The sequence below is a fragment of the Erpetoichthys calabaricus genome, chromosome 2, assembly GCF_900747795.2.
Source record: "Erpetoichthys calabaricus chromosome 2, fErpCal1.3, whole genome shotgun sequence".
NCBI classification, from domain to species: domain Eukaryota; kingdom Metazoa; phylum Chordata; class Cladistia; order Polypteriformes; family Polypteridae; genus Erpetoichthys; species Erpetoichthys calabaricus.
In genome coordinates, this window is record NC_041395.2 from 280,377,231 (window position 1) to 280,400,764 (window position 23,534).

The following is a 23,534-nucleotide window of genomic DNA, read 5'->3' on the forward strand; positions in this document are numbered from 1 at the left end:
AGATCATCAATAGGAAGAATCTAAAGTACAAAGAAAAACAGTAAAAGCAAAAATAAAACTGTTACCCCAATGAGCCAACCTAATGACTTACCTACTATTAATGTCTCTCTCTACCTCTACCCCATGACTGTTCCTTCTCATCTCATAACATCAGTAAGGCTCAAAACTGTCTTTCTCTCTCTCACTCTCTCTAAGTCACTTTTGACCATCTTAAAATCCATCCTGGGCTTATTGACAGACCTTCTACAGCCGTACAGCAACTAGGATAGCACTCCCTTTGTGGCACCTGGTGATCCTTAACATTCCATAGCTCTTGAATAGCTGGGCATCAAGGTCAGCTCCCCAGTTGGCTACTCTGCTACAGGTGTGTAATGGTCAAAGTCCGTTTAACTCAGCTCTGTAAAAAGAGAGAAGGATAGCAAACAGCAGCATGGCTTTGTTTCAGGGCACTGATTAAGATCAGTTTATGGCCTTTCTCTCTCTCTCTCTATCACTGTTTCTCTGTAGGTACAGTCAGTCAGTCAGTCATCACCCAATCCGCTATATCCTAATACAGGGTCACGGGTTGGGGGTCTGCTGGAGCCATTTCCAGCCAGCACAGGGCACAAGGCAGGAACAATCCCAGGCAGGGCGCCAGCCCACCACAGGGCACACATACACACACACCAAGCACACACTAGGGACAATTTAGGATCGCCAATGCACCTAACCTGCATGTCTTTGGACTGTGGGAGGAAACCCACAAAGACACGGGAAGAACATGCAAACTCCACACAGGGAGGACCTGGGAAGCAAACCCGGGTCTCCTTACTGCGAGGCAGCAGTGCTACCACTGTGCCACTGTGGGTACAGAATCAGGTATATTTGGAATCCACTGGATCACCTGCCCTGTAGAATTCTGGCGAACACTACATGTTACCTAACTGGGCAGCATTCTATCTTCCCTGCTTTGATGCCCATATGTGATGCACTTCTGGTACACCATGCATGAGAAAATGTAGCAATCAAAATGCTTTTCCACAATGGCATACTGAACTGTTCTCACTTCCAGCATAGGTCCTTCTTGTGAAGGTTTTATGTCAGACATCCTTTGCTCTTCATCACTGTGGTGCTTCCCAAGTCTTATAAATCTTTTGGTAGCCAGACATTACTTGAGGGGTTTATATTTAATTAACTGTAGTATTATTAATGCAGAGTTGCTTATAGTCACTTCTGATACTGAGTCTATTATGACATTATGTCAGAGACAACATTCCCAACACTATTATGCTTTGAAGTACTCAGGACACCCTTACTTAAGTGTCTTGTCTGGGTCTTTATGATATATCTAACCAACCTACAGCTTCAAGTCAGGTGACAAGAGCCAAGATAACAACTGACCCTTTCCCATCAAAGTGTTCTGGTGGTATGGTGTACAATATACTATGCACATATATACAGTAGTATAGAATATAGTATTTATTTTTGACTTCACTTTATAAAACAGTTTCCTATGAAAAGTGAATATATACAACTAGTCATTTAGCCCGTTACAATAACGGGCGCTAGAACAGTAGTGCATAAACATTAGTAGGAACAGTCTATATTAAATGTTAAGGGACTTTGACCTCATTCTTTTTGTTGGTCGTATTTTTCTTTCTTTCAGCCTTTCTTTTGTTGATGTTTACTTGCTGAGCTGACCGTTCTTCGTGGGCTGCCGCCATGTATTGTGTGTCTTTAATTTTCTGTGACAGTAATACTGTCTTGTACGGCTCTATTCAATAAGGGCGCGTAGATAATTTAGTTCAAATGGCTCTGGAATAGCTTATTTACACGCGCCTTTATTTGCTGCGCCCAATTGAGGTCGTCCTTTTGAGGCTCGCCTTTTTGTGCGTGCCCTTATTGAAGGATGCCGTCTTGTACATCCACTGGCTTGTACGTCTGTAATATACCTTTAATTTTCTCTGGCGGTAATACAGGCGTGCGCGTCGGTAATATGCCTTTAATCTCCTCTGACAGTAATACTGGCTTGTATGTGGCTGTAATATGCGTCACTGTATTGTGTACCTTTAATTTCCTCTCGCAGTAATACTGGTTTGTATTTCTGTAAAACGCCTCTAACTTTCTCTGACAGTAATATCGCGCATAGCACCGTGCCCCGCGCATGCGCACTTCACCAGAAGACACACACACACGGACACCTGGACGCACATAGGGATTTTCTATATATAGATAGTAGTGAAAAATATATTTCACTTAAAAATACTAAACTTATCCTTTAAATTAGTATTAAAAGTTAATTAAAGTGCCATTTTTTTAGTGACTGCGTGTTTTCTCTTTCCTGTTTTGTAAATGGTATGTGTGTATGTTTTTTGGGATAACAACAGGCTGTATGATAAAAGAGCCTATTTTTCAGCAAGTACATGCTGTCATGAATAAGCGCCTGGGGATCACTTTAAGGATTTCAGCAAGGTGATTCGAGATGGGTCTAACTGCAGCCTGCAATACCCAGGACATAGGTCAGGTAATTCCCAGGTCAGTCATGAAACGTCCTTTGAGTTAGAGAACCGTCCCAGATCCCTAATCTTAACCATAGTGTAATGGCGCCATAGTCTTAACCATAGTGTAATGGGGTGTGCAATGGGCATTTCATGACTGATGTTGAGGGTATTTTGTGATGTTGAGGCATTAGGTGTTCTGCAATTACACTCTCCTGAGTGATTCTGCCCAAACACTAGGAGAAGACGCTGTTGGTAATCATTCTCTCTATTCCACTCGGACTGAAAAGAGCCTCAACAAGTTACACAAGCCTTGGAGCCTGGAGAAGACTCCACCGGGACCAAATAAAAAGAGCCATGCTCAGAGTACCATATCTCATTAGGACCCTGAAGTCAAACATGAAAGTAGCTCACGAGCTGCCTGAAACAGACATGCTTCAACTGTTGTGTATTTTGAAAAAGCTCTCATGGCTGTTTTGTTTGTTTCTGTAGAGGCAGCATTGGCCAACGTTTCTTTTCATAGCAAGCAACAATAGTTTTGTGTTTCTTTCATTAAACAGGGTTGTCCAGCTGGCTCTGCAATGTTTATTTTGGGTTCCTTGAGTCTTCCTAGCCGTGACTGCGCCTATGTCTGCTAAACAAATTAAGGGTGTGCTCAGGACAATGGCTTCCAGTGCTCAGACACTGCACAAAAAGTAGAAGTAATTTTCGATTCAAACTCCAGCTTTGAGTACCATATGAGAAAACATGTGCAGTCTAATTTGTACCAACTTAGAAATGTATGAAAGTTCAGTGACTTTTAGTGGCACAGAAAAGATCATATTTACATGTTGTCTTGCTTGAATTATTGTAATGCTTTGTTTTCTTTTTTAAAATATGCTACAAAATTGTTTACTAATAGAAAACTTTCAGCTTGCCCCATGACTGGCACCCTGCATTAATTGTCTATGAGATTTAGGACTGTTCCTACGATTTTAATAATTGTGTACAAGACTTTACATACCGGTAGGTTTCTTCAACAGTATATTAACAAGATGATGAGCCCTAATGAATCTCAAATGAGACTTAAAAATCTCTCAGAACAGTCATGGCTTGATGTGCCTAAGCCTAGATTTTAATTTTAATCTTGGGCTCTGGAACAGCCTTCCTTTCAGGATTAGATAGGCTGATTCAATGTCTGATTTTAAATCACTTATTTGTATAAACATGCTAGAACCTCTAATGTTTACTATTATAAATAAATAAATGTGTAAAATAGTACATAAATAAATATATATACACACATAGGGGGAAATAAGTATTGAAAGTGTCAACATTTTTTTCAGTAAATATATCTCCAATGAGGCTATTCACATGAAATTCTCACCAGACATTGGTATTAACTCAAGAAATCCACAAATGTAAAGAATTCATAGCATAGCATTCACATTTTTTGTCATGCTATAAATCAGGCTTATTTTAAAACCTACATATATATTTTTGGTATCATTCTTTTCAGGATTTAGCAAAGTTTAATGTGATGTTGTTAGATATTCAGATTCTTATTCCGTTTTTAAATTATAAACTAAAAAATATGAAGAACTCACGTCCCGCGAGACGAGACTTTGTGCCAAGAGATTTAACCTATGGCCAAGCCTGGAAATAAAAGACAAAGAAAAGGACAGCTGCTGTACAGGCTTTTAAATGTTCAAAGTGCTGCGCAAGATGCAGATCATGTGGCACGGCAGCAGCAGCAAGCCAGCATCTGATCAAGCAAAGAGGAGGTAAAAAAAAAAAAAACTGTATTTGTTTCCCATTGTATCACCGTTTAAGAGGGAGTTTCAGAGGAGCAATTGCGTCTCCTTGGGGTGCGTTTAGACCCCCTCTTCACAACGCGAGCAGCAGAGACACGAAGTGGCTAGTGCGTAGCTCAGGCCGGCGGGGTTGGCAAGCGAAGCGAGTAGGGGGGAACCCCTAGTATAGATATATATATATATATATATATATATATATATATATATATATGTGTGTGTGTGTGTGTGTGTGTGTATGTGTGTGTGAGTGTGTGTCTTCTACAGTATTTGTTGCTGTGGTTTTTCTTAGTTGTAAATCACTTCATGCATCCTGCTTTGTTTTTAAGATAGTTCAGTAGAACACTTTTGACTATGAAAGGCCATTCAACCCACAAAGCTTGCAAATTCTATTCAACTAATTTACTCAAGATGAACACTATTTGGTAACCTTTCTGTGTTTCAATGTCTCTTTATGTGAAGAAAAACTTTCAAATGTTTGTCAGAAATATACCCTTAAAAAAATGTCCCTCCGCCTTCCACTGTTTTAGCAGAAGAGCTCATTTTATAGTAACAGCTGGGATCCACTGTACTAATTTCATTTGTGATTTTTAAAGAATATTTTTCTACAAAACTCAATATTTGAAATGTTCCTGTAATAAATCATTATTTTTTATTCAATTCACATTCTTCTTGTTATACTTTTGATTATTGTATGCCTATACTATTTAATTATGCATTACACTCAAGAAAGAATAAAGACAAACATATCCATAGGTTTTAAATTGTAATATTATATGTTTTCCCAAAGTGGAAAGCAGAATTAGATTTGTTATGGACAATTTTGTTTGTCATGCTAGAAATTTAAAAGATGACAAGATAAAAAAATTACTCATTTAACATTAATCATTATGGTTTTTTTTCTCCTGTAAAATAGGTTTACATTTTGTGTACATCAAAATGGTTAGAGTTACACTTACTTAATAATGTACTTTAACTTTAATAAAAAATACAGCAATCTACAAAATATAAGCAATCAAACTTACTTACTGAAGGAAAAATGAACATTTTAATTTAAAATTCACATTTGAGTACATTTATAAACTTCATTTAAAAAGTAAGTGCATTGATTTCACGATTGTTTTCTTAGGCACTCAATGGTTATCAATCCACAAAAATAACTGCATATGAGAGTTAGATTACAGTATATCCATTTCCACAACATGTGAGTATATATTAATACAAATATCCTTCAAATAAAGCATTATAAGATATTTCAAACATAGGAGTAAAATATTCTAATTTTAGTTCAGTAATTATTGGAATAGCCAAGAAGTTCATTGCAGCTCACATTAACATTCACATTCCGTTTGTTTGTCAAATTATGTTTTTGTTTTTTTTTTGTTTTTTTGAGAAGACATACCTTTTTTAATATACATGCCAAGGAATAGGTAATCTATTTGGAATACTTCAAAATTTAATCTTTGCTTCATTCATACTCTTAATGGTACAATATTTGAAGTAAGCAGTTCTGTTGCCAGAAATACTGTAGAAGCAGGTTTAATGAGTATTGCACAATTAAAAGAATGGCGAAATCCTTACCTTGCTTTTGTACATTGCAGACATTCTCAGGAAAAATTACATTTTCATTCAAAGAAGTTGGTAAAAGTGTTGAAATTAGAAATAATCCAATCCTATGAAGTGAAAAACACAGTTTAGACTAAACTATATGAAGACATTATGGCTGATATATACAGTCGCTAGAAATAAAAGTCTTCAGGTTCTTTCTAAAGATAGTAACTGCATATACCATTTATATGTAGTCTGCATGTTCCATCCTTTCTATTCATTGTTCAAAACCCACTTTTTCAATTGCAGAACTGGCGTTGAGACAGAAATGAATCCTGGGCAACAACACACTACTCTGTTGCAGTGTGCATTCAAGCACACACCCACACTCACTGCCAGGTCTTAAAGGTGGGGAATACATTGAAAACTGCTACACTTTTTTATTTTTACTAATCGGTTGTGAACATAGACAGATGTAATTGAGAAACAGCAAGACATGCTGGAATAAACATACAAGTTACAATAAAACTACCTTAATCTTTTTGCAGGTCAGTGTAACTAGGTTATGATTAACCACCAAATGAAACCTGTGGAGATTCTGTGGTTAGAAACTGTCCACCAAAAAGAGGCCAACTGTCAGCTATCCCAATTTGGACAAATTAACATGTAGCAATAATCACCCAAATAACAGCTAAGTACAATAGTGGTAACATAAGAGGAATATCAGAAATGTACAACTTTTTCTACTTTATAATCAACAGCACAGATAAACTTTAATTCTATTGCTGTAGAGAAAAGTCAAGCAAAATGACACCTTTTATTGGCTAACTAAAAAGATTACAATATGCAAGCTTTTGAGGCAACTCAGGCCCCTTCTTCAGGCAAGATGTAATCTGAAGAAGGGCCTGAGTTGCCTTGAAAGCTTGCATATTGTAATCTTTTTAGTTAGCCAATAAAAGGTGTCATTTTGCTTGGCTTTTCTCTACATTCATAATGGCTAACACAGTACAACACCCTAATTCTATTGCTAAAAGACAAGAATGCCCTGTTGTAGTAGGTTAGGAAAAACAAATGCTGGACACTGGATGACAGCAAAAATATCACCTGGTGTGATGAATCCTTCTTTCTGTTAATGTATGCTGATGGTTGAATGAAAATATAACAAAAAATGATCCAGTAATATCACAATTCTGTTTGATACAGTGGCCTACTCAGTCATCTGATTTCAATCCAAGCAGGCATATGTAACTGTGTAACACATTGAACTTGACACAGGCATCTTGCGCTGTACATTAAGACTTTATTCAGTTAATTGCTAGATAACTTCAAACCATTCTGAGGGGAATGGAGGACCACCTCACTATTAACTATGTCTAGCTTATTAAGTGTACTCCTAGAACATGTCACTTGTAAATTCTAATTTTACACAAGACCTTCTATAAGATAATCAAATTTTATGTAAGTCTGCAATTACATATAAAATATAAATACAGAATATGGAAATAGCTTTTTATGAAAATAAAAAGTCCTGTTCTTTCTGCAAGAGGTATAATGTCCATGCTGAATTTGGGCAAAGAATCCAAACAGAATAAGTAAATAATTAACCAAAAATAAGAACAGATTAAAGCAACCACTGTATGTGCTTCCATGGGCATGTTGAAAAACCACCAACTTAGGAAAGCTTAATCTTCTAATTCTTGAGCAGATACTATATTGAAGGAAAGTAATCTTCACAGGCACTGAAAATGTGATTTTTAGCCAATGATGCACTCATTCAAAGGCAATAATAGAAACCAAAATTAACAAACAGAAATCTGCAAATATTGAATTATGTATGTAAATGGATGAAAATTTGCCTTTTATTGTAATTTGAGTAAATAAATTGGTTTATGCAGACTCGACATTTTAGTACATGGAATACAAAGAGTAATAACGCCTTCATTCTTAATGTATTGTGAAAAATATACATTCATACATATGTCACAAGTATTGAGAATAATGCCACAGTTTATTACCATAATGGTGTAAACTTAATTTGTACAACTATTGCACATTAAATTATACATTCTCGTCAAATACAAATAGTGGAAAGTAGGAAGGGTTTAGGCAAAATAGTTTCATATTAATTTCATATTCAATAGGTGTGTTTTAAAAGTGGAATAGTAGTTTTCTAGCCTTGCTAGTTTGTTGAGTGATCCAAGTGACAGGTAACACAAGTACATACAGTGTATTGTATAAATTGATAAAGATATAAAAGTAAACATTCAGAAGATGCAGAGCTGTTAACACATTTATACTAGCATACCTAAGAACGTCTTTGAGGTTAAATTGCCTTTGTAGGAGCTGCTTTATAATATCAATAATCAGTTTCACTTTTGCACATGTAATGTTAGGTTCGTTTAAAAGGAATATTAGCTTCTCCATCAAATTCAGCTGATGCATGATTTCCGCATTTCTTGTACCATCACTGGAAATAAAAAAAAAAATACAAAGTTACTGGAAGGCAAACTAAGCAATTCAATTCTCAAAAACCACACTTGGTTGCATTTGCTAATTGCTTTATATTGGCTGAAAGTCAAGCATCAATTGAACATGTGTCTGTAAAATTGATTCTTTTTGGCTAATCCACCAAAATGTATTTATTTATTAAATGATTCCATAAGCTTGTCAGACAAAGATGTTATCATTGCTTTAGAAAGGGCTTTCATATTAAATCCATTACACTATACACATAAGCCACTAAAACAGAAATAATGTACTAAGAAAAAGATTCCGTCAGAGAAAAAAAACTAAAACATGCTAAAATCCAATTGAACCACTATAAGGATGAAATTATCTTATAATACACAGCGTATTATCACTGCATTGGCAATAACTTTGCCTGCCATTTCATTAATGCAAACATATTGATTTCTCCAAGAGCAAAATTTTGAAGTCTAGACACTAGTCAATGGTTCACCTGCTATAGATATTATGCTTTCTATTCATTAGTCTGGTCTACTACCACAAATTCAGTTTTGCAGTTATTATAGTTTCTGAATTTGCACCATAGACAAAAGGATAACTTGAGTTTCCCTTTCTTTTTTGTTAGCCAGAAATATATTAACAAGGAAGGAAATGGAAGACGGATACACTAGATTACTAATTTATATTATAATATCTTGTGTACTGTACTTTCTGAGATACTGTAACATTTATTATGCACTGAGAAACACGTCGTATTACAACTCCTGCGTTTACACTCAGAAGGGATGTTTTTATGCTTTAAACTGGGGGCATTGATTGTCCTGTATATACAGCAGATTCACATAAATCGTGAAAGGATACCCATGGCTAATATGAAAATGTAGACAGTGATGAATTAATAGAATATATTTATTTGAGAAAGTCAACAGATTTTTTAATATCTTTTTGTAAATCTTTGTGGATTTTGTTCTGTATTTAAAATATATACTGTACTGATGGAAGAAAACAAATACATACTGTAGCTTTCTGGAATGAGGCAACTGCAACATACTTTCATAAATAGTCAATTTGTTAAACCCTCCTGGCCAGCAATACAGATTATGAAGTGACATACTTCAACCTTCTAAACACCCAAGTGGCACAGTATCTGACCAGATCACTTTCAAAAAGGCTTTAATTCAAAGCTTAGGTCACAGTATTACAAAGGCCGGACTTAGTCAGTTTCCTATGCTTTCCATAATGCCTCAGATTTCTCCAGAAGCAAAGAAGAAGGCCACTGGCGTACTGTAGGCAGCCAGGTCATGTGCTAATGTTGACTGTGTTCAAACTGCAAGCAAGATTTTCAGCAGATGAACAGGTCAGATGACTCTCCAAGACCTGTTTGCACTCAATCGGGCACATCAGACTGACCCATCGAGGAGATCATTTTAGATCTGCCAACCGCACTGTTGCTGAAACTGCAACCTGGCACAATGCCCACATCAGTTATAGGACAGTAAGGGACAAGCTTCACGATTCTGGCTTTAGAGCAAGGTAACCTTTCTGAGACCCTCTACTTGCACCTCCTGACCTGACCTTTCATTAGGGCAATGCCAGGCCACACACAACAGCTGCCCCAAAAAATAAATGGTGTTCAAGTGCTAAGATGGCCTGCCATCTCCCCTTACCTTGTAACTCCATAGTAAACCTTTAGCTTACCCTGGATTGCTACTTCAAGATGTGTGCTGTAGCTATGTTTTACTTTTCTGTATTCTTATTTCAAATAAAGGTTTGGTTCAATAATTAGTTGCATTCCTTTTTCCAGTCAGAGTATAAATTGCCAATCGAGGGCAAATGACTCAGTCCCTTCCCTGGGCCAAAAAAGCATAACCACCTGGAAAGAGGTGTCACTTCTTACCCAAGTGACCAGGGCAAAGGGGCTGCACTCTTACCTGACAGCAGACAAAGCAGTCTTTATTGTGATAAGCCACATTATTTTGGTAGCAGTAATTTGCATTTCTTTCTCATGCCATGAAGTGATATTTTTTGTTTAATCCTATAGATGGCTGGGTTCGTGCCCCAAAATTTATCCATGTATCCAGCCTCTCATGCCCTTGGACGACCATAATATGTACACGTACACACAGTATATAATTACATTAATAAATAATTTTCCTGAATGGAAATGATTAGACAACACTTTGGGTTCATATAAACATGCAGACATAGACAAAGCTGTCTTATCCTGTGCTTGTAAAGCATGTTGGGATGCTGCTCCAGTTGAAAATCAAAATCATAATAAAATTATCTTCACTTTTGTGACACCCTTTCTCAGCGTAGTGAATCAAATTACTATTACAGGATCTCACTTTATCATACAGTAAACACAGTGAGTACTCCAGGTCTCCATTCATAGGATGGAAACTGCAGATCTACCTACTTATTTGAGCAGCACTGCTATCACTACATAAAAAGTAAAAAGGCAGAAATTTAACAAAATAAATTTGATTGACCTTTAAATTACCAATAAGGCCATTTCAAAACTTAAATTTTGAATCCCCTTAAATGTAAATAAAATGATTTAATCTATGCAAAGCATCTTTTTATAGTAAATCTCTAATTCACTTACTGCATAATATTCCAATGTCCATCCCAAGCAAAGTGTTCGGCAGAGTCCTCCTTAACAGAATGGAGCCAGCTATTGCCTCCAAGTTTAGACAAGAACAAGCAGGCTTTAGGAAAAGAAGAGGATGTATAGACCAGAAATTTGCTCTGCAAAACATCCTAGAGCAGTGCTTTGAATGGAACACACCCCTGTACATCAACTTTGTTGATTTCAAGAAAGCATTTGATAGTGTCCATCGTAACACTCTTTGGAAGATACTCCAGTACTACGGAATCCCAAATAAGATAATTACAATCATAAAAATCTTCCATGAAAAATTTGAGTGTAGTGTCCTTATGGGCAACAATCTCACTGAATGGTTCCCTGTACAGTCTGGAGTGAGACAAGGGTGCATCATCTCTCCCATCCTCTTCCTACTTGCAATAGACTGGATCACAACCAATACAACAGCAGACAAACCCAGAGGCATCGAAAGGACCCTGTCCTCTCAATTGGAAGACCTGGACTTTGCAGACAACGTTGCTCTCCTTTCAACAAACCACTCCAACATGCAATCGAAAACTGACAGGTTTCATAAATATGCCAGACAGGCCGGACTTAACATCAACACCTCCAAAACCCAAGTGATGTGCATAAACTACATCCCCACAGCACCCATCCAGGTAAATGGAGCACCACTCGAGTTTGTGGAGGACTTTACCTACCTTGGCAGCCTTATCAGCAAGGACAGCGCTGTCCATAAAGACATTAGAGCAAGGCTGGGAAAGGCTCAGGGTGCCTTTTCCCAACTTCGTTCCATCTGGAGGTCTAAACAATACAGCCTAAAAACAAAGATGCTCCTGTACAACAGCGATGTAAAGTCTGTCCTCCTGTATGGTTCAGAGTGTTGGCGTGTGGTCAGTACAGACATGAAGAGACTTGAGGTCTTCCACAACAGATGTCTCAGACGAATCTGCCAGATCTTTTGGCCCAATAAAATATCAAACCAACAATTATACAAGAAAACAAACAGTCAATGCATCACCAAGGACATTACATTAAGACACTTAAGATGGCTTGAACATGTGTTAAGGATGGAACAAAACCGCATCCTAAGAGTTACCTTAAGATGGACACCACCTGGAAAAAGAAAAACTGGAAAACCAAAAACCACCTGGCGTAGAACGGTGGTACAAGAGCTTCAAAAGATGAACCTGTCATGGGGAGAAGCACAACATGCTGCAAAGGCCCGCAGGCGATGGAGGGAGCTCATTGAAGATTTATGTCCCACAAGAGACGAAGAGGATTGAATTGAATTGAATAATATTCCAATACTAGCATAGAGAAACACCCATTTATTAAAATGGGCTTAATGTACAATGCAATCCCTTCTTATTCGATCTCTTTCTACATTTTTAAACCTCTGTTTACTAGATATAACTTACATCCTTCTTTCTTTGTATGTCTTGTTGCGTTTTTTCATCATTCATTCTAGACCTTGCATCCTTCTTTGTTGATGTTTCTTGTTGCCATTCTTTGTCAGATATACCAGCCCTGTTGTGGATGCCAGACAACATGACACCCAGACATACTGACATACAGACATACAATGCATGGTTTACGATCTTATGCCAGGCACATACCTTTGTTCATCATACATCCCCGTCCTTTTGAGAACACTGGACAACATTACGCCCAGGCATGGGCATAGTTGTAGAACATTTAAATATAAATAGATTTTGAGTTAACAACAATACCTTTACCATAAAACTCTCAAGGAAATAAGTGGCTGACAAGGGAATTACTGTGAAGAATGTTTGCATAAACACAAAGAAGAATTACAAATATCAATGCTGTATGTACAATTATTATCTTGTTTCTCTGTTTACGTTAGAACTGTGCAGCAACAATCATTTCACGGCAGTACACAAATTTATTTATGTATTATAGTGCTAGATTTTTCCTGGATAGCCCATACATGAAATAATGACGCTGTAAATCAGTATTACATCCTAAATGATGAAATACATAAAAAGTAATATTTTAGTAAGTCACAGTTACTAAATTTAAAAATGCAGGCGAGCTTATTGATGATTATTAATCTATGACTTCTCTATGACTCCTCAACAGATCAAAGAGTAGAGCTGAATTCTGCCTCATGCACTAACACTGCGCCTTAAAGCCATTTCTCCATCAATGTAACATTGTAAAACACAATGTGGAAGGATGCATCATAATGAAGTTACCTTTTTTCCAATGGTGGGAGTAGTTGGACAGAGTTAATAAACCAAATTACATAACATTAAAGAAAAGCAAATTTGAAAATCAACAAAAAGACAAAGTGAAATGTATAACACAGGCCTAGGAAATGCAAAAGTCTATTCTGGACCTAGAAATTAAATTGCTGAATTAAAATAATAACTGAAACTACAGTCTCAAATGAATAATGGTATGAGCATCATTAATATGCTAGCAGGCTGAAATGAAATAAAGAAATTCAAGATTTACAACACTGTGCATCTTAATGTTTGTCTGAATACATAATTACGCAGCTGAACAATACTAGAGTACCTTGTAGATTTGAGAAGATCATCAAAGTGAGTCAACACAGCATATTCCAGGTTATCTGGTGCAGTCTTCCAAATCTTTAAATAAGAAGTGAACATGTTGATCAATGTGGAAAACTGCTACAAATGTTCTTGATATATATTTAAATAACTATGCATAACAAAACCCTTCAAAAACATTTAATACTAATTTAATAACAGTATACTGGTGGCAATTTAAATAATAATTATCTTATCCTGTTTTTCATTATATTATTATCAGATCATACTCAGCAGCAAGTCAAGAAGTAACCCTGGCTGAGGTGAGTGTATATTGCATGGAAAATGCATCGAATGCCCCAACTTTTGCTAGAGTTGTAGATCTCTGGCTTAAACTCTGGAATTAAACTATATTATCAGAATGAAGCAAACAGGTGCAATGAGACTTTAAAATCTCAATACGGGCAGTGAGTGGGACACTCAAACCAATCAAATAAACAAACAAAAATCATGACAACGTTGCAATGGAGTACTAGCTTGGACCCAAGTTTAGTTCTTACAAGAACATAGGCCATAATACTTTCTTCCTAAATATTCTGCTCAATTGTGTTGCATATTGGTTAAACATTTGGCAAATAAAAAAATGTAAGTAAATACATTTGATCAGATAATAAAATACCTCAAAATCACAGAGAACGTGTTCAAAAGCTTTGCAGTTCTGGATTGCAACTGATCCACAGCCCAATTCCATGGTACCAGCAACAGAAAGAATTAACTGAAAAATTCTGTTGCTTAATAAGGGAGACTTAAATTTCAGGAGAAATGCTAAAAGCTTAAAAATGAAAAAATAACAAGAATTATTGATAATAAACTGGAAATATTAATACAGTGACACTGTATATTTCTAAAAAAAAGTACACATTGTTTGATTATTGTTAGTATTCATCCATCCATTTGTATTATTTTAAGAAACAAGAACAATTGTCAGTCTCCACCTAGCTGTTGTAAAATTTCTGAACATTCATTACAAGGTCTCAAGAACCAGTCCTATCTATTTGTTCAGCACATTCACACACATGCGCAAACTCTCTCAGCATTATATTTATTTAGTTCTAGCAGGGGTACCTGGCGCTGCATGGTGAGGAAGTCCAAACTATATTTTGGAATGAACAATGGCCTATGGTGTTCCTGTGTACAAGTGGGCAAATTTGGTAAAGATGGGTTCAATGGAATGGGTTTTCATGCCAGACAAACACAAGTAGGGGTACCTGGACTTGTCCGGGGTGCTTGTGATCTTCCCTCATAGAAATGGGGAATTTGCGCCAAATTTTGCCCAAAGGTTCAACAATGTGAGTTTGCATACTGGACAAATACATACACACTCAAGCACACATTTAACTTTATACTGTATATTAGATGATAATGTTTTATTATTACAATAGTAAAAACAATGAGTTACTGTATATTGAGAAGAATCTCCTGCTTTTTCAAATTTTTTATTTATTTATTTATGCCAAGTATGGGAATTTAAACTGAAGCAAAAAGATAATTATTACTTTCACTAGAAAACTATACCTTATATCCTTGAATTCGACTCATTTCCCTCTCAAATGCGGGGCTAGTGGTAATGACAGACAACAAAACCTTCATAGCCGTATACATGGAACTATCGTCAGATGCCATTGCAACAAAACCTAAAATCACTGCTGGCCCACCTACAAACAGAAAGCTGTTGGCAGCCATCTGAGAGACAAAACTCCTCACTCCTGAAAGACAAAATATGTTGATAAATATATATAAGTTAATCAGAACTTTCCATGAAACAGAATAAAAATAAAACAAAAAATACATTGTCTGTGGCTAAGTATTAACGTAGAAAGAGTTAATTTCACTGAGTAATTTTTATATGGGCTTAGGTCTTTAAGTGTTGAGGTCTTCAGTACATCTTGAAATCCTCTTATCAAAAAGTGGACCATTAATGTCAGAACATTACTAAATAGGTTACAAACACCTATAAACGTAAAAGCTACAATATAGGTTCAAAATCATAATACTAGTCTATATTTATCTTTAAAAACATTTTTTGCAACATACATGTACACTCATTTTCACCATCATGCAGAGGCCAAATTTCATACTGTTGGCATAGGTTGTCAGCAACAAGAACAATGCCAACTGTTTCTCAGTTCTTAAGATATCTTTCATTCACAACAAAATTACCTGTCCATTTGGAAACATTCTACTTAGGAAGGGCCATCATTATGAGAGAACTCGAATATCTTGTAATGTCTTAACATTTACATTGCCAGTTGGATGAACAACAAATTCGTCATGTTGATAGTGGCCATGTCACTTGACTACAAACCAGAGTATTCAATCACTCTCCCTAACTGAATCTATGGCCTAAATTAAACTACCTATTTGTCCAGAGGACCAATTTAAAAACACTGTAAATAAAGTAGTGTATTTGGATCTTGTAAGGTCCCTTACAATAAGTGTCTGACAAATATACCATGAAAATAATAAGAATAATGAGGCAAATTATCTGAGTATAGTGTGAACATATTATATATAAACATCTACGCGTAGAAGTGTGTGTGTCTGTCTGTCCAGCCTAGAAGTGCGAGGCCACTGCATGAAGCTCAAAGAGAAGGCAAGGTGACCCTAAGTTAACGAGTCAGAAGAAGAAAGAAGTATAAAGTGAAACCGCCGACGAAAGACAAATTCGCTTAGCTGCTAATACACAAGCAAGGCGAGCACATCGGTAAAACGAAACCTCCGAGGAGAGAGAAACTCGCTTAGCCGTTGATAGACAAGGGGGGCGAGCACGCCCGCAAAACTAAACCGCCGACTTTGCATTTCAATTTGTTTTTCTGACGATTTCAATAGTTTCTAGGAGCCCGGGCTTTCACAGCACAGGCTTTCACAGCTAGTACAGTATAAACATGTAAATTAGCCTATACTATTTCTGGAAATGGTTTGTTTTTCGCTGTTCATATACAGATTTTATTTTTTGTCTCAAGAATGCACTCACATTTTTTATTGCCCCTGTCTTGTTTAAATTAAATGTTATCAACTACAGAACAGGAAATAATCACTACTGCTCTGTCCTTCCACTGTTAATGGCACATAGTTACAGATTTCAGACACAAGAAATGCAATATGGGTTAAAAAAAAAGAAAGAAAATAGTTCTTGATTCCTTAGTTTCAAATGCTAGGCCACAGTGTTCCTATCTTAAAGCAAAGTTTTCCACTATAGGATAATGAAAGGCCAAAATTAATAGTAACTCCTTTGAAAGAAAAGCAGAAGCTATAATTATAGGATATTATTTATATTGATATTATTTTTAGCCACATTTTGCAGGGTCAAGAGGAGGATTTTTTTTATCTTAGACCTGAAATCATCTGCTCATTTCAAATGAGAAGATGCTCCATAAGACATACAAAAATAGGTGTGGTCAGGTATTTAAAAACCATTAAATCAACAGCTAATATCAAACCATTTTCATAAAGTACAGCGTAAGCAGACTTCAAATAGGGTTCTTTCAGTATCATACATAAAAAGCTTAACCAGGCTTGCAAGTTAATTTTTTTAAAATCTGCTTTTCACTATTTTAGAGAACCTAAAAATACAAAAATAGTAATGCTTGGCTTCACAGCATCCTATAACCCAAAGGCATGTTTTTCGGGAATGATAAATTTCACATCACATTTTTATCTTACTGTTAGAATTGCACAGATTATATTTTGTTTCTGTTTTTATGTGGTTGCTAGTAATTTAACTTATGATGATGACATCACTATAATTTTTGGGTGCTGCCATATTAGTATTTGCGAACACTATGATGCTATGTGAATGTGTAGGTGCACTTTATGTACACCATATAGTTTAAGCAGTGCTGAAACTTTGTGATGAAAAGGAACAGATCTGTGCTCAAGCAGTACTCAATTTTACTTCTAGCTTCTGGTTTTGATTTAGTAATGTTCTTCAACTTTAGTGTAGTTTAGTGTAAGATCAGGAAATGTTGTCATCGATCTTAACATTAGTGTAGCAATGTCTGCAACAGCTTTAGTGGTAGTAATATCACTCTTCTGTAATACTCCTTACAAAAACACTTTCTGATATCTGCAACACTCCACATTAAATCTGTCCAAGAGGACTTGCCCGGAAAGCTCTTGTCAACTGCAATATCTGCTGTGGGTCAGTTGCAAAGTAACTACGATTTGTACACAATTGGACCATAATCTGTTATAAGATCAGCTGCAGCAGAGGCATTAATTTCTTTGTAGAGATACAAAGCAGTTTTGTAAAAAAATATTAAATAAAAGATGTCATTTAAGTTTCATATAAATTGGACCTACAGTTCTGGAGGAGAACTGGCTACAGTAATTTTTAACATTTGTTTGCTACAAGGATTCCTTGGATCTATGAGACATTAAAAGAGTCAATTGTTAACCAGACTCTAGATGGTGAGAAAAGGAGGTTGAGGAAAAATTAATTCTAATTCCCCAATACATCCAATAATGCCTGATAACTCAAAACACGTGTAGAACAATATACTTTCACAAGGCTCAGAGGAAGCCTGATACAACTGATACAACTAATCCTGAATTCAAAGTACCACAAGATTTTTGGCTAAAAGTAACGCTTCTTTAAATTCATACAATCATTGCTTGAAAGAAGTTTGATTTTAGGTCAACAGGATTAAGGCCTTCTGGTTTGGACTGCTGAGTGTCTTAGTAAAGGGCCAGTTCCAAAACAAACTTTTGACTTCCCTCTGCATATTTCTTTCAACATGTATATAACACACAGGCACCTTTCTTTAATATGCAGGCAAAAGTTAGATAAGACTCATCTTCAAACACTGAAGGAATATACGCTGCGATGCTGACAATGACACAAGAAAATCAATATTGATGAAAACAAGTAAAATGCAATTCTCATTTGTTCTCTTTGTGTTCTTTGCTGCCCTCTACAGGTAATATTTCATTAAAGCATGTGTATTGCAACGTACTGTGCATTTGGTTTACTACAACCAGAAAAACCTCCAATTTCCAGGCGCATTATAATACAGGTCATTAAATTTCATTACTTTGATTAATAAAAATCACTTTTAAATTGTGAAGAAGAACTAATATATTAATTTTAAACGGTTAATCTGTTCTGAGGACTGTTCTAAGAACAGTACACTTGTATTGAAGTATATATAGTTATACTCACTGAAAATATAGTTAAGGTATGAAAATTACAAAAATGAATAACTTTGAAATAATAAACTAATTCAAATGCTCTTGAAATCGATAAAGTATCTATCTATCTATCTATCTATCTATCTATCTATCTATCTATCTATCTATCTATCTATCTATCTATCTATCTATCTATCTATCTATCTAATAGCAACATTATTATAATTATTTCAGTATTCCATGCCAAGGTAATATTTGGACACCAGTTATGAGTCATCTCCATCTCAGAGAATATTCTAATGCAATCTGACCTTATCTGGCATTCAGATGTGTTCCAAAGACAGCATTTTTAGAGAGTACCTTGCTTAGGTAAAAATAAATTAATGTGGACTATGGCAGCTACATAAGCTAAATAAATTTAAGCCCCACTGTCTTTACCTGATTGGTTTATTAATATGCCATGTGGATCCATTCTTTTTAACCACTAATACAGATGTTATCTTTAGTTAAATAGATTTAAGGCAGTTGCATACCTGTTATTAAAGTTTTTCAGAAATATACTAAATTAAAATCTATGCTTACTGTCTTAAATACAATGATCAGTGCATATCTGTTTTAGTTCTAATAGCTCAGCAGAATACTTATTAAATAATAAATTAATCACTGCTCTATTTGTATATGTTGCAGCAATATTTAATACCAAATAATACACACAAAGAAACAGAGGAGTCTAAATGTTCTTCTTAATTACTTGCTTAATCATTTACCATTTACTTTAGAAGAAGAGGAACTGCAAGCTAACTTATAATTATATTTAAACAGTTGGGTTTGCTAATTTCAGCAACTCAATTATGATTTTTTTTTACCAAAATCTCCTACAAGTGCAGCTCCAATTGTGCGTGATGTTCCAGAGAGATGCAGAGCAAGATTCTTAGCAAGATAAACTGGTGTTGCATTGTCTCGAGAAGAAATCCCAAGCTACAAAAATTAAAATAAAGTTTTAAACATATATTTATACATTTTAATAAATACATCTTATAGAATTCAACAGTCTGATTGTGATATTTACATTATGTACTGCATATAATCAAGATATTCACGGTTTCGACATGTGTAATATTGTACCTCATGCGCTATTAGTCGACTGTCAACTTCATTGAAGGAGTTTTTGATTGACGTTACAGTTGTGACAGTGGATGATGCTGCATGTAACCCAAAAGAAATCTTTTCTTCCATTATCAGTCTGCATGGGGTTGATTCGGTATTACCATTCTCTAGAAGAGAGGTTTTATTGAGATTTTTAATAACTGTTCAAAGAAATGACTTATCTGCCAAAAACAAAATGAATATAAACTATAACAAAATGTTTCATTTCTTGCCACAATCATTACAAGCTGTGAGAAATTCAAAAAGCCATTATTTGTACTTCTCAGAATAATCAGAAACAGCCATGTAATTGCTTTTAAAAGTAAGTGTATCACTTCAGCTATTCTGTAATTAATAATCTTTTTATATGGTTTTTATGTTTAAAACAGAGGCAAACTAAGCAGCTTTTTAAAGAGAAGTGAAACACAGCTTTTGTCTTTTGTGTTGATTACTAACATATTTACTCATACTCTACTGTCATATTTAATCTGTGAAGCCAATGTTTCCATAAAACAAGACTGAGAAATTCCATCGGGCTCTTTGTTTTATTTAAATAGTATCAAAACTAGACACATAGTACCATTTCAACTAATCTGTAATTCTAACCAGCACCTTTACAATGAGGACAGGTGCTTATACAACATTTATATACTGGAACAATTCCTGATGTACAAACTAGAGGTCATCCTCAAGGGGCCAGTTTACTTACAAAAACAACACAAAGTTGTTGCACTGAGCATGTTTAACCTGGAAATACCTACTGTTACACTTTAAATCACTATAGTTGACATTCAGCTATGTTTTTAGCATTATTTTATTTGTTTTCTCATAGAAATCTAATCATGGACAGATTTTATTTTTGATGTTACCAAGAAACCAGTGGCTAAGTAGCTTATGTAAACATGAATAATTCAGTGTTAAGCCACATTCAGTCCATTTTCAGAAAGTCATCTTCCCTGACAGAGTTGTTCAATATATTAGAAAAAAACAAGAAATTAAAATAAGACAAACAGATTTCTGCACAAGGCTAAAGGAGTCAAACTTAATTATTTTAACATACTGCTCATATTCCAATTAGCTCTATGTATAAACATATACACAGGTACAAATACGTAAGCATACACAGATGTATTTGTATCTTCACAATTAAATGCACAATTCATTTCTGAGACATAGAAAAGGGGTGTCTAAATCAAATCCTTGAGGGCCACAGTGGTTCACTCCAACCACTTTAATAATAATAATAATTTTTTACATTTAAATAGTGCTTACTCAATCCTCAAAACACTCACTTATTAATTAGTGGCTGATTTTTGCTGCTAATTCACTTCTTTTGCCTCAATTTGAATTGATTTGCTGTTTTAAGATTCAGACCACTTAATTGTTTTTCTTTCCTTAATTAGCAATCAAGCAATAATGAGATGCAAAGTTAATAATTCTTTACATTTATATAGTGCTTTTCTCATTAATAAAAGTGCTCTCTGTGCAGGGAGGACCCAGGAAGCAAACCCACAATCTCCTTACTGCAAAGCAGCAGCGCCACCACTGCACCACCTGTGTGAATGACAACAGATGTCCAGCTAACCTTTGTTAATCAAAACATATTGTAAAATAAAAAGGTGAAAGTCTGAGAAGTACTCAGTCTACTCTGGTCCACAAAAACATATTGACGTTGCCCTCCGAAAAAAAGAAAATCAACAGCTTTAATAATAATAATAATAATAATAATAATTCTTTGCATTTATATAGCGCTTTTCTCACTACTCAAAGCGCTCAGCAATTGCAGGTTAAGGGCCTTGCTTAAGGGCCCAACAGAGCAGAGTCTCTATTGGCATTTACGGGATTCGAACCAGCAACCTTCCGATTGCCAGTGCAGATCCCTAGCCTCAGAGCCACCACTCCGCCTTTGGAAATGTCTGCTGTGGCAGAACGAGAGCACCAGCAAGTCAAGGAGTTAAATAACAGGTTTAGTTAACAAGCAGATTCGGCATCTAGAGAAGAAATGGATTTAAGCGAAAGTGACTGGAGCTTGATGCCCCTACTTACAGCAGCTGATCATTTGTTGGCTTGCTTCGCAGCACATTTTGGCTGCTATTTAATGAACTAAGAAACAATTATGGAGTCTGAGTCTCAAAAAGCAAGTTGAATAAAATGAATTAAAAAGAAGTCAAGTAGAAGCAGAAATTGGTCACTAATTACGATAGTGACAGGAAGGAAGCACTACTGCCACTGCGGCCCTCCAGGATTGGAGTTGGACAAACATGGCATTGCATATTCAGTAAAAAGACTAATGATCATGGCTGTCGCTTAAAATGCTAAAAAGAAACATTATCTTTGAGAAAGTGATTTTTCAGTTAAATTGACTTTGCACTTTTACTTGAATCATTTATAAAGATAACCTCTTTCTCAGTCTAATTGTAAAACCATACTATTCAGTCTAGTTGTAAAACTATACTATTATGATAGCAAGAGTTTAATCTGTACTGTGAAGAGATTCCAGCCAAACACTACCACTTGAAACCATTTGCAAGATATCAGATTTTTTTTTTTAATTTTACTTTCATTTTATTTATAAGATGATTTTCTCAATGAAATTGACCATTATGTGAAAGTTCAGCTTGCACCACTTACTGAATAAAGTTAAGGATATTCAATCAGCTATTAATACATTTGAATGTTTCATTAAAATATTAATGTTAAGTTTATAGTTGGTACTTTCACAGATTTTTAAATATGTTTATTTTAACTTAAGAACATTTCACTGTTCATTAAGATTTAGTGCACACATCTTATCTCTATACATATAAAATCCAACGTATGTCTGTCTGTATGTCTGTCCACTTTCCACGAGAGAACTACTTAATGAATTTAGATTTAGGGTTTTTTTTTTCTATAATTTGCTTGAACATTCCGGTTTGATTGTGTGACTTCTTTCATTGCACTATGTATCATTGTTCGCTTGCGGTACCAATTTATTTGCGTGACACCCAAGAGACATGCAGAGGGCAGAGTTGGGGGGTTTGGGGGCCCTCCTCACTTATGCGCCAGCTTCGGGGCGTATGTTACTTCTACTTAGCTAGCGAATGAGAGAACTACTTAACAGATGTAGATCAGGTTTTTTTCTATAATTTGCTTGAACATTCCGGTTGATTTTGCAACTTCTCTCATTGCGCTAAGAATCATAGTTCACTTGCAGGACTGATACATTCGCGCTAATCCGAGACAGAGGCTGCGGGTCAAGGGGAAGGGGGAAGCGTGACGTTAGGAATAGGGAGCCAGGCCCTCTTCACTGTCCTGTTTCACTACTACGTGGGCGGAGCCGCAAGGGACGGCTAGTTTACTATAATACTGCACTGTTAACTCAGTTTTACTAATAGCAGTTCTGTTTTAGGGGAACCATTACATACACAGAGTAGATAATTTAATGATAATACCTAGCTTCAGAATCCCAGTTTTCTTTATTAGTTATTGCCTCTCATATTATATACTAAATATCATTCCATGAAAATTATATTACTTACCCATTAGTATTATGACAGATAATAAATATGTTCATCGGTCTACAAATCCATTTATATCCTTAACCCACTTTATTTATTACAGAGTCACAGGTATAGAGTCTTTCATGGCAGCATTAGGCAAAAGACGGAAACCCAGATGGCATTCCAGTTAGTCACATGCACTTACTCTGAATAACTTGCTGACATTTGGTCAATTTAGAATCATCACTTAACCAGGAATGCACAATTTTAGGATTTTGAACAAATGGAAGCACCTAAATAAAACA

General features: G+C 35.7%; 1 protein-coding gene across 1 annotated transcript in view; it reads right to left on the reverse strand.

Moving 5' to 3' along the window:
- The window catches only part of wdfy4 (WDFY family member 4), a 204,653-nt gene that overhangs the window by 103,110 nt on the left and 78,009 nt on the right, over positions 1–23,534 (reverse strand). Inside the window, exons 21-27 of the mRNA XM_051923799.1 lie at positions 19,727–19,875; positions 19,468–19,579; positions 14,987–15,177; positions 14,091–14,243; positions 13,437–13,510; positions 8,121–8,282; positions 5,849–5,940 (exon numbers count right to left, since the gene is read on the reverse strand). Of these exons, the coding sequence (XP_051779759.1) occupies positions 5,849–5,940; positions 8,121–8,282; positions 13,437–13,510; positions 14,091–14,243; positions 14,987–15,177; positions 19,468–19,579; positions 19,727–19,875 (933 nt within the window). The remainder of the gene's footprint in view (positions 1–5,848; positions 5,941–8,120; positions 8,283–13,436; positions 13,511–14,090; positions 14,244–14,986; positions 15,178–19,467; positions 19,580–19,726; positions 19,876–23,534) is intronic.